Below are 15,464 nucleotides of genomic sequence, written 5' to 3'. Positions count from 1 at the left end.
CAGAGGACAAGCAACAGGAAAAGAGCAAGAGAAAGCAAAGCAGATATACTCCAACAGAGCTCTTTGCAGAGGAAAAAGACTCCTGTGTGCACAAGAAGGTCTGTGTGAGATGAGCAGGAAGTCACACATAACAAAATAAAATTGGTTCTGCAGAAGAGATCATACTTTGCCTCACTACACATTTCCCTGGATTTAAAATTAATTATGTGGATGATGCCTGTTACACTTATGAGTAATTAATTTTGTATATTGCCTAAGGATTGCTGTTTTCAATATCTTACTGGCTTTAGCTCCTGTAACAAGTCATCTCCATAGGAAATATGTTTCCTCCAAAATTTAAGTAGCTTCTAGAAAGTAGCTTTTTTTGTTGTTGTTTTTTGATTTTTTGTTTTTTGTTTTTTGGTTTTTGGTTTTGTGGCTCACATGCTGTGGTGGTTTGAACAAGAATGGCCCTTTGAGGTTTCAAAAGTCCCTGCAGATAAGGATCTCAGCTGCTTCCCCAGCACCAGGCCTGCCTTTCACCATACTCACTGCCATGATGATAACAGACTAAGCCCCTGAAACTGACAGCAAGCCCCAGTGAAATGCTTTCCTTTATAAGAGTTGCCTTGGTCATGGTGTCTCTTCCCAGAATAGAACAGTGACCAAGGCACAAGCACTACCTGCCTTGTACATTAGAAACCATCTTGCTTCGTTTCTGCCTTTTATCATGAGTAGCATATAGCAAAACTAAAATAAAAGTGGGAGAGTTTGGAAAAGTCTTTATTTACATTTTCTTGGTCTATTTGAAATATTTTATCTTAAAGTTGTTTTATTAATTTCATTTGTTTACATATTTGAATTAAAGTACAGTTTCAATGCTGTGTCATTATTTTAGTTTGTTTACATTAATATGGCACAATATAGAGAGTTTGAGACATGAAAAATTTCAACCATTCAACTCCTTTCACATAATTGACTGACTGTTCTCATAGAGAAGCACCTGTTTGTTTTCTTTTCACTAATAACTACACAAATCACAAGAAAACATGTTCCAGCAGCTGAGATCCAAATAAATATAACCGCAGGATGGAGAGTTACCTGCATTGACTTCATGTTGCTCAGCGTCACCTTGCTGAGAACAGAAGAGTCAGGGACAAAGCTCTCCCTCTGTGACCAAATGGAAGACGTGCTGGCCACTGTTGAGGCTCAGGAAGAAAGGGTTTCCTTTGCACAGTAACTCAACACACTTATAAGGACTGCTAGCACTCCACAGTACAGAAAGAGTTGGTCGGCATCTTGTGGAACATTGTTCCTGAGAAAGCTTTTATTCAGATGGTCCGGTAGGGGTCAGATGCTCTCACCCTTTGGCCAGCTTGAAGCAGTATGTCTTTGAGAAGTTCTTTTTGGGAAAAGTCCTCTTTTCCAGGTCCGAATCACACCTGCTGGCTAGTCTTGCGGCAGGCCCATCACCCACAGAGCTCCTGGTCTTTGTAAATGTGCATTTTAAATTCTTAACTGGACTACAACCCGGAGGGTGCAGGGCAGGAGTGGGGAGGGGTGTTTTGGGGAAACTTCTCACTTCAGCCTGAAAAGGGCATGAGTACAGTGGGCTTGAATGAAACATCCAGGCAGCACAGGGGCTGAAGCTCACTCGGGTTTTGCCCACATCTTGCTCTGTGTCTCCTGCATGATGCCTGCACACAATAGAAACAGTCATCTCATCTCAACCCAGGAAGATCTTTCAGTTCTGTGGCCCCACACTGACTGGCCTTCCAGAATCAACAGCTCTGTGGAGCTCATGTGCCTTGGCTGAAGTCAGCATCTAAGCTGACTAGGTCACTGCAGCAAGAGCAGCTGTAGGCTTGCTCAGTCAGGCAGCTCCCAGGCTGAGCAGATGCACCACTCTGAAGTGCTGGTGTTGGGGATGTCGGAAAGCTCCTGGGAATTCTCCACTGAGGGCTTTCCATTCCCGAGGCTTAACATCATTAGCTACTCTCCTAGCACTGCAGTCTCAGCTCTGCAGAACCTGGAAGAGTTTGGGCAGTAACATGACTCAGTCCATATGTACTATCAGGTGCAAAAAGAATTTTCTAACAGGAAAGCCAACAGAGAGGATAAATCCCAACCTCTGTGCCCATCTCAGACTGCCCACTGGAAGTTCTTCAAGTCTGGATTGGGTCTTTAGGCAGCTCACGTTTTGTACATATTTTAAAGGGTTCAGATCTGAGCATCCATTCAAAAGACCCAGGAGTAGACATTTTAGAGGCTCTGGACCAGCATCCCTTCTCTACTCATCTTAAGGAAACCATTAATGTAGATTTCATCTTAGACTTCCCTGTACCAAAGGGCTCAAACTTTAGTCTAGTTATATCATCTATGTCCTCGTGAAAATGCTCCTCTATGTCCATGTTTTACAGGGAAGCAATCTGCTTCACTGGTATTCCATGTTAATGTTACCTTAGGTAGAACCAATTAAATTGTTCAAGATACAAAACAATTTGTCTTTCTATCATTCATTCTTAGATCAGAGACCCAACAGGTCACTGTAAAAGTTCTTTGGACCATGAAACATAACTTCAGATTGGTTACTAGGTCACTTTCCCACAGCCGTGTTTATATAGAGCGATACCCTACAGGCGTTCGTTCACACAGCCTATTCCTCTGAACATTAATTCAAACTGTCACCCCCTTGAAATTCTCTGCCACAAAGCTTCACCTGGAAGCAACTGGGAAATTTTATTGTGGGTTATAAAGAATGAACGTATCTTCTTTATGCTGACTCTTACCTCTCAACATACTCCAACACCATAGATACACTCCATCCTACACTTCATACCTCATGAGAGGAGCCCTAGCCTTCCCACACTTCACACCTCATTACAGCACCCCCCTTCCTACACTTTATACCTCATCAGAGCAATCCCTGCCTTCCCATGCTTCACACCTCACCAGAGCAACCCTGGTCCTCCCTCACGCTTCACACTTCATGCATCCCCTTTTGTTCCTTGGCTACCTGGACTGGTATGTTCACATTCATACTTCTATCTATGCCCTCACTGAGCCTTCAGATTTGGCCTGTTGTTTCCTTCCTCACTACATAGTTACCTCTTGGAGACAATCTTTATCTCCACTAATCATTATATGTCACTAAAGTGTTTTCCTCACCTCTGACACTCACATACCCTGAAACCTCTGACCCCAGGATGCTCTTCTATCTGCTCAGTATGTATCACAACAACATACTGTTTATGTTTCCCCAAAGCCCATGCTCTCTCTTACATAGGTACCTCCACTATTGATTCCATTTCCTCTAATGATTTTTCTGCCACCTCATCTGGTTCATTTTTCTGCCTTCCAGTCTCACTTAGAATACTGAATTTTCTAGACAGTTGACAGTGGCCACTCTGAAAGTGCATGCCTCTTCTTGATGTTTCTACAGTCTACTTTGCATCCTTTGGTCATGCACTCACTGTACTTGACTGACAGTGTCTGCATATTTACCTACTAGCTCCATAGTCCACAGAGTAAGGATAAAATACACCTGGTATCTAAACTAGTGATCTTAAATATCATGTTTCAATAAATATTTGTTGAGTTAATTAAGAGGTTAAGTTATACTTCACTTACTTGCCAAAAGAAATTTAGACATCTTATATTAAATTATAAAAGAAGATGGTAAGTAGAGCAAAAGGAAAGCTGGCTCCAGTAACATGTCAGGCTGAGCTAATGTGTAAACATTTACCCAAAGCCACTGAGGATTCCATTTAGAATCAAATGCCCAAAACTTCACGCAAGACTAAGTCTACAAAAAAAGAAAGATAAATCCCTGTGCCAAGAACAAAGAGAGAACCAACAGAGAAGCAAGTATGTGAACTTATATCTCAGGCTGCCTGGGCTCTTACTGGATCATCAGGTGACTTTCAATCCATGACTACATGTGAGGCTTGGATGGACATAAGGTGGAGAATAGGATTTGCAGCTGCAGTTTCTGAAAGTGAGACTCAAACAACTGCAACCACTACCACAGGAAGGGAGGAAGCTGCTCTCCACCTGGCATTTGAATTTTCTCTTTGGGATCATGCCTTAGAACGGAATGGTATCTGAAATTCTCAGGGTGATGCAGAAAAGCCTGAGCTGAGAAAGCTCACATGCACACAAATGATTAAGTTTAAGATAATATTAAATAGGTAGAAGAACATTTTGGACATAGTCAAAATGTGTAAAAAAAAAAAAGGGGGGGGGGACGGGGAGGGGAGATAAAGAGCCAGGCATGGTGGTGCATACCTTTAATCCCAGATCTTGGGAGTCTGAGGCAGGTGGATCTCTGTGAGCTTGAGGTCAGCCCAATCTACATAGAAAGTCCCAGGCCAGCCAAACATGCATAACAAGACCCTGTGTAGAAAGAAGCAGGGTAGAGGTACATGAGGAAGATAGACACACTAAGAGAATAAAATGAGAAGGCAGGGATGCAACTCGGTGGCAGGGTGCTTACTGACATGCATGAGGTCCTAGTATCCATTCTAACACTATTTATTATAAAAGAAAACACATACATACATACATACATACATACATACATACATACACACACACACACACACACACACACACACACACACTAAAATTAAATTATATTTAAGAGGCATGTCAGAAAAGCTTTATAGAAACTGACAAAGATAGAATATTTGAAGAAATGTTAGTTAAGAATTTCCAAGAATTGAATTAGTTATTGTCAGGTTCAGGACTCAGAATTTTCTCAAGAAAGCTTCCTGAGGTACAATTTGAGTTAGTAAGAGTTGAAGAAAGAAATCCCATGGAGATATACCCAGACAGTCTCATGCATGTGGACAGGGAGATGGTATAAGTGTGTTAACCAAACCACTGTTTGTAAAAGAAAAGAATTGGAAATGAATTATTCATTCTCCCAGCAGCAAACTCTAGAGTGTCTTCTTCCTGGAATACCAGAGAGAAGCTAAAATGACTCTAGCTACATTTATCAATAATGGTAGCTAAAACCAGGAATTTTCAAAGGACAAGTGAATGTTAAACATACATAATAAAACTACACAAGTATATATATGCAAATATAATAAAATATAAAAGTATATGTAGAGATGTCCACTTCAGCTTCACAGTGGTCACCTCTTCGAGAAAATGGAGAAGGGGCTATGTTGTGTTTCTTTTATGAAGGGCATTTTGAAGGTAATCTGAAACTCATTAGGTCTTATGGTCATATGGGAATAATGTTAAATTACTTCTGTGTTTTGAACTATTTCACTGGTAAAATGATTTAAAGCTACATCATTAGACAGCCCCCCCAAAAGAAAAATCTTTCAAGTGTGCTGACTGTAAATCAGTGTCAAAGAAGACAATGACAGCAGATCAGCCTTGGACCAGCCACTCTGCCTCAAAACATGTTTCTAGAGTAAGTTGGTGCAGATGAGCTAGATACGTATCTCAGAATCTCATTGGCAGTCAAGGCAAAAGGCAAACACATTGTGAGGTTTTACAGGGGTTGTTTTGTTTTGTTTTAGTTGTTTTCATTAGTGGACATGTGTGCACTCATTAGCTGGAATGCAAAGACCGAATTTTTCTGCCACTAAATTTTTATGAGTACAGAGATACTACTTTCCATGGATTTCTCATACTCCTGCACAGACTGTTTCTTTTGAACAAGGGACATGTTTGGATATCGGGTAGCTTTAGGAGAGACAGCAAGTGCATTTCTGTAGAGACAGCTGGAGATGAATCCCCGAGATATGTCAGAGGACACCCAAAATAATGCCCTCTCATTTTTCTTCTGCAGACACATTCCAGGGTAATAGATACCCCACCCCCTCAGAAGAGAAGCCAGGCAGGTGTTTCATTGTCCCTGAAAAGGCTCTGTTTCTTCATTTCAAAGGCTCTGTTTCTCTCCTGATACAACATTAAACATGTGCAATTAACAAAGAGCCCTCAGTGGGAACCAACAGGACCTTGCTCTGTCTGATACTTTTACTGTGAATGACAATCTATGTCCCTGACATGAGCACTCCTTCTCTCCTCTCCTCTCCTCCAGCCCCTCGCCGTGTGTGTGTGTGTGTGTGTGTGTGTGTGTGTGTGTGTGTGTGTGTGTGTGTGTGTGCCTGTGGATCAACAGCAGGAAAATCTGTTGGCTTAAAAGCAATGTAAATTCTCAGCTTCTTGGATTTAGTAGAAAATAAACACACATACACACACACACACACACACACACACACACACACACACACACACAGAGAGAGAGAGAGAGAGAGCAAACATGGTAAGATGATTGGCAGGAAATACTTCAGAAATATTCTTCAGAAGATGTTTCACAACAAAGAAACTATGGTTTGGACACTAGAGCAGAAGCTCAGCTGTTGAGTGCATTTACTGGTCTTCAAAGGACCTAGGTTCTGTCCCCAGCACCCACGTGGCCCTGCAATTGTCATTGTGGTGTTGTAACTATCATTTGTGGGGCCCCATCCCCAGGACCCACATGGCAGTTGTAACTGTCATTGTGGTGTCTCAGCACAACTGTCTGTAACTCCAGTTCCAGAGCGTCTGATGTCCTCTTCTGGCCTTCATGGACACTGAGAACACACATGAGACACAGGCATACATGCAGGCAAAACATTCATAGATAAAATAAAAATAATTCTTAAGCCTATGGTTTCAATAAAATTCAGAGAAGGAAGGGTAAGGCAAAACATTATCTTTCAAAGGACATTTCAGAGGGAATTAATTAAGAATATTCAGCTTTTCTCCAATGTTAAAGATAAGAAACAAGGCTTCAAATACGTCGGAATCCATTGGTTAGCAAACGAAGAACATTTTTTATATTCTTAGATATTAACTATCACAAGGAAACCTTTTATAAATTCTGTTCCCAGGTGATGATTATTTTAAAAATACAAAAGCTTTGAATTAATGATAGACTTCTCCATAATGGGATGTTGGTTGATTCTGGTCATTCAGCATCCATCCTACTTGAGGATCTGCTCTTTCCACTCTACTTTCAGGCCATGTGGTATGGATAGGGCCCCAACCGCAGCTCTGGAGATGAAGCAGGGAACCTGTCTCAGGCCAACTGATACAGCCTCTTTCCCTGATTTAAAGGCAAGCACTTAAATGTACACCATTCTCCACCAGTGAACCCAAGAAACAGTGATTCAGGGACTTGATTTTCTGTTGTAATTACTTGCACTTGGAAGGATGGAGATCCCTAAACAGTTAAAAGTCATGCTAGATAGTCTATGAGTAGAATTAATGTAGAAAAAAAATGAAGACTTGCAAAGAAAAAGGGGTAGGCCATTGCTTCATTATCTATGCACGTCTGGAATCGTTACTCTGGGCTGCTTGTACAAACTAGCACTCTCTTCTCTTTTGCTTTAAACCCATTTGAGCATGGTTTCTTTTTCCTTTAGGCCAAAGTGTTCAAGCCAGTGCTCCTGGGATTGAGATGCTGGTGGTGAAAGACTCCTACAGAACAAGTTCAGATGTTTGAATAGCATCCAGATGGAAGGACCTAGAACTCTGTATCATAAAGTTAAAAAAAAAATGTCAGGCCTGAAACATTTCAACAGTTGCTCCCCTTAACAAAAATAACAGAGGCTCCATGAGGCCATGCAGAAAACATAACTAGAAATAAATATTAGTGAGTATACCTGAGTGGTTTAACAGCTGAATATGCCCAACTAGCACACCAAGGGTTGTTTGGAAACAACAGTGTTCCGGGAGGGAGGAGCAAAACACAACCACTTTGAAAAATCATTATAGAATTCCCTTTAGGCTTGACACAAATAGTCAATTTGCATGCTTATTTTCTTTGAACTATTTGAAATGAAAGTTTATAAAGATCAATTAAATAATAAGGTAGGAAAAGTCCACATTACCTCCCCCAGATTTAAACTAACAACGGTACTATATTCATTTCTCTTATCCAACTTCATCTGTTTCACATGAAGGATCCCAAATTCACTATAGTTTTATTTTTAAATTAAAAAGTTTTAATGTGTTATTTATTCTTTCACAATTCCATGTAATATAATGGACTTTGATCATAATCCCCATTTTTCTCTCATACACGCCCCCAGCACCCCACACCTTCTTTTCCCCAAACAATCCCCTCCACTTTCATGGCTTTTGGGGGAAAGGGTGATCCACTACCTTAACTGCGTGCTTGTATGAGCATAGGTTTGGGGCAATTTACCTGTGCCTGTATCACTCAAAAATGGCTCACCCTCCTGTAGAAGCCATTAACTGCCTATATCCTTATGAGGCCTTTCCAGTTGGTGAAGGGGTGTCAATGGGTTCAGCCTTATGTGGGTAGCCACTGTTGCTGTGAGCTCACAGGTGAGCAGGCATGTCATGTCCAGAAGATGGAGTTTCACAGCATTTCTTCCGATGGTCTGTCCCTCAGACCACCCGCCCCCTTCTATGAGTTCCCTGAGCCTTAAAATGGTGATGTAGATGTCCCATTTAGGACTGAGCCCTCAACAGTCATTTATTGTCAACACTCTGGTCAGTTAGGAATCTTCAGAAAGGCTTTACAGCTCATGGAAATGCAACATCCACTTGCCTGCATGCTGTACAGGGGTTGACTCGGTGCATTCACCTCCCTCAGCAGCCGGTGAGATATGTGCCTCAGCTCTAAGAGTCTACATGCCAGCTGTGGCTGCAGAAGCTTGGCCACTGATTTGGAAGAGCTGGATATGCTGTTTAATCCTTGAATTAACGTTCCCCGGTTGATCTGGGCTACAGCTAGAGCCATTCTGATCTTGGATGTTTTCTTCACTGGATCTTTTTTCTGAAAAAATAAGCTTTGAATAGAATCTGATATATGATTCTCTGATACATTATTAGCATCTACTTGTAGCAGAAACGGAGTATACAACTATGCTGTACATGATGTTGTAAATGCACTAAGCCCAATAAACACATCCTGTACAATTCACTGACACCCCTCATTAAGGCTTTTATATGAACACCTTAATTTTCCTTAGGATAAATATTGAGAATTGAATTAAACAAAAGATAGAATTGTTTCATTTATTTCTGGGTATATGGGATTTTTGTTTGTTTTTTGAAACAAGGTCTTACATGTCCTCCTATGTTACTCTGGTTGGCTTTGAATTTTCTATGTAGACCAGGTTAGCTTTGAACTCATAGAGATCTACCTATCACCACCTGCCTTGAGAGCTGGGATTGGAGGCATGTGCTGTTATGCATGGTGGTCTATGGTACTTTTACATTGATTTTATAGGCTGCTTTAAGAAATAGACAAGATTCTTTTCTTTGCTTTCTTCTTTCCTTTCTTCCTTTTCTCCTTTTTTCTTTCCTTTTCCCCACAATACTTGGGATTTAACCCAGGATCTTGTACATGTTAGGCAAGTGCTTTACCACTTTTTATTCTTAGACAAGCTCTCACTAAGTTGTGCAGACTGGGTGTGAAGTCATTGTGTAACCCAGTCATGCTGCCTCATCCTCCTGCATAGCTGTACCACAGTCCTGTACTTCTAGGCTTCACTCTAAACAATAATTCTTATCCAAGCATTACTCAATATATGAAATATTCAAGCAATAGTACTTATTTAAACCATTATAAATATTTTTAGAAGTTTACTTTAAGGGTTTTATTCATGAGCTAGAATATGTACAAAGGAAACTAAACCAAACATCCTATACGCCAGTAAGTAAGTTAATAAAAAAACACTATCTCAAAACTTCAGAAATTCTAGTAATTTCTAACACAATTGTGGCATTATCAAAACATTTAACATGTGGTTTCTTCTCAGTAGTTTACCATAGAGAAACTGCATAGAGTGTGGTTAAACTGTATTACAGTCACAGACAGGCACAGTTAGTATCATCATTAACAAACAATTTGGGGTTCATCTGGCCATCTTTAGGAAAAAATATTAGTTAGGCATTGTCTACAGATAAGCAACATTTGACTATGTAATATTTGTTAAACCTAAATATATTAATGCAAAACATCTGTTAAAATTTTGTCTGCAGTGAACATCATGTGTTCCCCTAAAAGCTAACATTTTGTATATTTACTTTAGAAATAAATGTACATCACCAGATTTTAGTGTTTTTCTTGCTGCTTAGCATTTTTCATTGAAGACAAACAGAAGCTGTTCTATCCCACTGTCGAGGATACATTTTTTTGCCCTGTTTAGTGTTCTGGTGTGGTTTATTCTGTTAACTTTTCTGTAAGTCCAATAGCCCAAGGGAGGTCTCAGTCTCCCAGGCAGCAGCAACCGTAGATAGTGCCATCTAGACTGCTAAATGGATACCCTAAACTGCAATCTAAAAACAAAGTAATCAAACCAGCTCAAAGCTATAATCACTTAATGTCATTTTCTTCCCTGGTTGTGGTTGAAGGATAGCCAGAAGTCATGCTGCCTCTAGTAGCTACATTTCTCTTGTTTTCTTGTGACTATGCTATGCTGACCCTGCCACGCTCTTCTTCCAGGTGGAACTGGCTCTGGTTTGTTTTCACTTGTGATCGAAATTTATCTACGCTCTCCCTCACTGAAATTATGATTAAGAGTAGTCAGTCATGTTGCCAGGGCAAACAGGCATGGGACATGTGGAGTTTCACCTTGAAAAGTTTAGCTCCTTGTTCCAGTCTTCAGTGTTTGGGGAATCTACCATGTTGGCAGTTGTGAAATGTTAAACTTCTGCAGATTTCTTATTTTCTAAATGAATCTACAGGATCTTTTATTTTCTTCTGATTGTTCTAAGCCACAGTCTTGCTGTCTAAGTAAAACTGGCCGCAAAACTCCAACTGGGCTCAAAGTCCAGACTCTCCTTCCTTCCTCTGCCTCCTGAGTGCTAGCATTATGGGCCTTCCTTCCTCTGCCTCCCGAGTGTTAGGATTATGGGCACATACTATCAGGCCTCAAGTTCTTCACTAGGCCATGGCTTGCAGTCACTGGTTATCTCTATCTGCTTCTGTTTATTCCACCAGACAAATCAACCTGTCCAACTCCCCTTCTACATTTTCTTTCTTGCTTTTTTGTCTTTATATAAAAATATGGTTAATTATCATTAATAATTTAGTCATCTCAAGTCTCATGTAGGGCTCAAATAATTTAGGTTGAGCAAAACTTGAACATTTTTGAAAACAATATTATTTCATGTAAGCCTGTATTGCAACACGAGCATATTTAACTGGCATCATGAAATCTTGGCTGTCTCTCTGTCTTCACCTGTGTCTCATAACTATGGTCTTTGTTTCCCTCTAATGTTTAGTTGTTATAATTTGATCATGAGAGTCCCTGCATGTTTTTTAAAATGGTTTCTTTAAAATAAACAAAGCATAAACAAACAAAAACTTCCACATAAAATCTTCAAGGACTTGTTACTTCCAATCATGCAATGCTCTTGACCCATTTTTAATCTGCCCTCCCGAAAACCATGGAACTGGCTCTTTCCCAAGAAGGCATGCTTTCTGCCTGTCAGGAACTGATGGAAGAAGGCAAACCAAGGTGTCTATGTAGGGGTGTACAGGGGTGCACAGGCGTGTTGTGAGGTGTGTGCAGGAGAGAGAGAGAGAGAGAGAGAGAGAGAGAGAGAGAGAGAGAGAGAGAGAGAGAGCCCTCACGGACAGGTCTGGTTCTCTCCTGCACTCTGAAAAAGCTGATGCCAGGAGGAGCCTACATTCCTCAGGTGGACTGAGATGTTTGTGGTGATTTCAAATCACTATTACTTTCAGCAAGTTTCTTAACTATTCTAATAGGAAAACAATCGAAAGGTTTTTCATTCTTGGCTGCCAGGGTTTTTTTCTCCTATTTTCTACTGCCTGCATTACATGTCTGCTTTTTTAATCAAATCGTGTGTGTCGGGGGGTTCAATGGCGAGCCCAAATGAAGTGCTCTTCATGCTTTCCCTTTGGTTTGCTCTTTGACTCTTAGCCCAAACATCTGGTTGCCATGGGAACGTGGGTGCACTGCTCATCATCTGCGCAGTTCACAGAGGCCAGGAAATAAACGCCCCACCCAAGCACCCAGAGGTGCAAAGGTCGATTACCAAAGGAAACTTTGCTTTGGTCAGTAAAATGGGTTCTGGAATCCTGCTCCAGATTTCCCGTTTGAACACATTCTTCCCTCCCCACTCGAGTCCTTCCCATTTCTGTTGTCAACAGTTTTAATGATGAACTTTCAATTCTATTACCACAGCACTTGCTATCCTCCACCTATAAACCAGCCTGTCAGTAAAGTTATTCAATTCTTTCTTTGAATAAGTCCAGAATTAGGCCCCCCCTCTCCCCCCTCCCCCACACCTAGTCATCTCTTCTTTAGGTTAGTGGATTAGCCACCTAAACCGTTCCTTTCTCCCAACTTTTCTTATTTTCACTATTTCAACAGCAAATAAAATAGAGGTATCCAATTGAAACCTGTCAGGTCACATCTTATATTGGCTCAGTTGATGCTGAACTCTGGAAGTAAAGCCCATACAAACCCTCTGGATACTGTGGCTCTACCTCCCTGACCTCACCATCTTCTCCCTGTTTTTTTTTTTTTTTTCAATATTTATGGAACCTAATCAAGAATGGTTTCTGAAAGGTGAAATCTTTCTGTCAAATCCAGACAAAACCAGAGCTAGGAGGTTGTGGGGGGTGGATAAATACTGAGGTATTGGGTATGTGTGTGGGGGATAGTACTTTCTTATGGGGTTTCTTCTCATTCTATACACATGCTTTGCTTTGTACATCTCACAAATGACAGGTTTGTGTCACTAAGTTAGCCATGGGAATGGTGAAAAAACAGCAATGGATTTCAAAATGGGCAAAAGCGTAACGCTCTTCCCTAAGTGGCCCAAGACTCTCAAAAGTAAATAAATTCAAGATGTTGGGAACAGGATAGAGCTCTCTTTAGGGAGAAGGCAGCCATCTATCTGAATGTAAATCATGGTTTTAGATCCGGTGACCAGGGATCTAAATGATGCCACTAGAAGACAAAGCAAGGTGGAAGGAGTATTTAAAAAATTGGGTTTTTTTGTTTGTTTGTTGGAAAAAAATTCCATTGTCTTATTTTTTGGCAATGGAGGAAGCCCATTTTGGAAAATATTTCTAGCATGTCTCTTGCCTCTAGGACTCCTGTTGAGGTTTTCTCAATAATTATTGCACTACCACCCACTTTAAGCTCTCAGATGCTAGGTTCACTGGACAGTGTCCATCTCTCCTCTTAGAACTCCAGAGTGTGGCCAAGAAAAGTTCCCAGCATTTCAAAATACTTTATACAAAATCCAGGGTAATGCAAAGAGGTGAGGAATCTAGACTCTAAATGGAAGGTCTGGAATTCCAGAATTTGGCCTTCCTTCCGGAGTTTTTAAGGCTTAGTCTGTCCTGCTCAGCTGAACAAACTGTATTGCCCAACAACTGCTCATCTGGGACCCCACTTTCATATCACCCTCCTTCCATGTCTAGACCCTAAACAGAGAGGGCTTATTTTCTTTTTAGTCTACAGCCAGAATACGAAGCTAAGTAGCTTCAATTTACTGCTCAACTACATGGATTGAACACAATGTGTTACATTCTTTGAATCAAGACTACTGAAATAATTTTATTATATCCCATCTCTCTTCTTCATGTTGTCCACATGGTCCCCTATTCTACTTACTAGGCATTATTCTTCTAGCCATTCAAGAAATGCAGACTCTTATTTAACTCCTGCATAGCCTTGTCATCCCACATTATCAGTTGTATGATTCACTGAATACTACACCCATCCTTTATATTCTCAATGTTCCTGGTGACCATTTGTAACAGAATCTTACTAGAAACTCTGCCTGCATTAAACAAACATCTCTAAATACGGTTTTTTCTCGTGTGTGTGTGTGTGTGTGTGTGTGTGTGTGTGTGTGTGTGTGTGTTATGCACATACCTGTGTTCATCTGCATGTGCCCATGAAAGGCCAGAAGATGGCTTCCTGTACCCTCTTCTATCACTCTCTACATTATATTTGAGACAGGTCTTTGACTGAACCTCATCATTTCAGGTAGGCTGACTAGCCAGTGAGATTCCAGGATCCGTCTGTCTCCACCCCACAATGCAATGTGCACGTGCAGACATGCCTGGTTTTTATGTGAATGCTGGGGATGCAAACTCTTGCTTGCACAGCAAGCAACCTTATCTACTGAACTATCTCCCTAGCCCTAAGAACTATTTTCATAGTAAAAACTGGATGTTATTTCCATCCTCAAAATCTTCTCTGCCATATGTTTGTGTTGCCATAAAGACAAAGATCAGCCTCTTTTGTAGCATGACATCCAAAGATCTTCTTATTCTATTAACTTTACCATTACAACCCATCTTCATTAGATTAAACCCACTGACAGGGATCATGTCCTGTTTACTGTTACCACATACCTTTCTCCCCAATTACAAGAAATAGAGAGTTAATAGTGTTTGACAGCCCCAACACCTTTCCCAATGAAACATGTAAACTTTTTGATTGCCATGTTGCTCAGAGTGCATTTGTGTTTAGTTTCTTGTTTCCACTGAAAACTTGATATGTGACATTGCCACAAGTCTGGCTTTAGGGTGTCATGCAACATTAAACTCTGTTGTACTTCAAAGTCAATACAGGGAGAGGGGTAAATAGGTTAAATGAGATCGTGCTTTTCTTTACCATAAATATCTTCAGAATTCCCTCTATCCCTCTGCCTCCAAGTCTAATACTTTATCTCCTTCAAATCTTTTATGAAGCAGAGACTTTAGAAACACAGTGCATGTATACTTTAAGTGGTAGACATCAGTAGTTTCCACAATATCACACATGTTCACACTGTCTTTTCAGAATTAGTTTATCTCAGTTAAGTGTTTGTAATCCCTTAATTGCCTTAGGTTTCACCTAAGCATTTCTAGTGACTTTTCCAATTTTACATTAAGCAAATCTTAAGGAAACTACATTGTCAGTTTCTGCTATGAAAGACTTTCAGATTTTTAATCTAATCCTAATTGATTTATTTCAGTCACTTCATCTATCTTTCTGCTACCTAAGGACTTCCCCCAGTAAATAAAATTGGAAATTGGTTTTTCTGAGGAAAAAATGTATTTTCTTAAGCTTCACTTACTGATCTCAGCCTTAATGATTTGTATGATACAAAAAGAATCACATATTTTGTCTTCCTATTGAAGCTTATGAATCTCATTACCTGTTTAGACTTTGATAATCTTAGGATGCCAGGGAGTTCATCTTTAAACTCATCTAGAAGGTCCATCATTGCCTTCTGGATCCCCTCAACTGAGAAAAGGAGATGTTAGGAAAAGTAGCCTGTGCCATTCACAGAAGTGTAGAACACTGGCCCACCACCTGGGTAACTGGGAATATAGGGAAACCGGTGCCACCCTCTAGCCCTGTTGTTCCCATGCCCATATCCCACATTACAGTAAGATTAGTCATACGTCTTCCAGAGAAGTTCTTCAGCACCTGCCCACATATCCAGCCGATAGGCCTGACTGCCAT

General features: G+C 40.6%; 1 protein-coding gene across 1 annotated transcript in view; it reads right to left on the bottom strand.

The window, feature by feature from the left end:
* Spata9 (spermatogenesis associated 9) overlaps window positions 1-15,464 on the bottom strand; it is a 25,429-nt gene extending 9,965 nt beyond the window's left edge. Inside the window, exons 1-3 of the mRNA XM_027401843.2 lie at window positions 15,404-15,464; window positions 15,154-15,242; window positions 8,564-8,791 (exon numbers count right to left, since the gene is read on the bottom strand). Coding sequence (XP_027257644.1) covers window positions 8,564-8,791; window positions 15,154-15,242; window positions 15,404-15,464 — 378 coding nt within the window. The remainder of the gene's footprint in view (window positions 1-8,563; window positions 8,792-15,153; window positions 15,243-15,403) is intronic.

This window comes from Cricetulus griseus, chromosome 2, assembly GCF_003668045.3.
Source record: "Cricetulus griseus strain 17A/GY chromosome 2, alternate assembly CriGri-PICRH-1.0, whole genome shotgun sequence".
NCBI lineage: Eukaryota > Metazoa > Chordata > Mammalia > Rodentia > Cricetidae > Cricetulus > Cricetulus griseus.
Note: the sequence above shows the minus strand (reverse complement) of the source record. Positions and strands in the feature narration are given on the sequence as shown.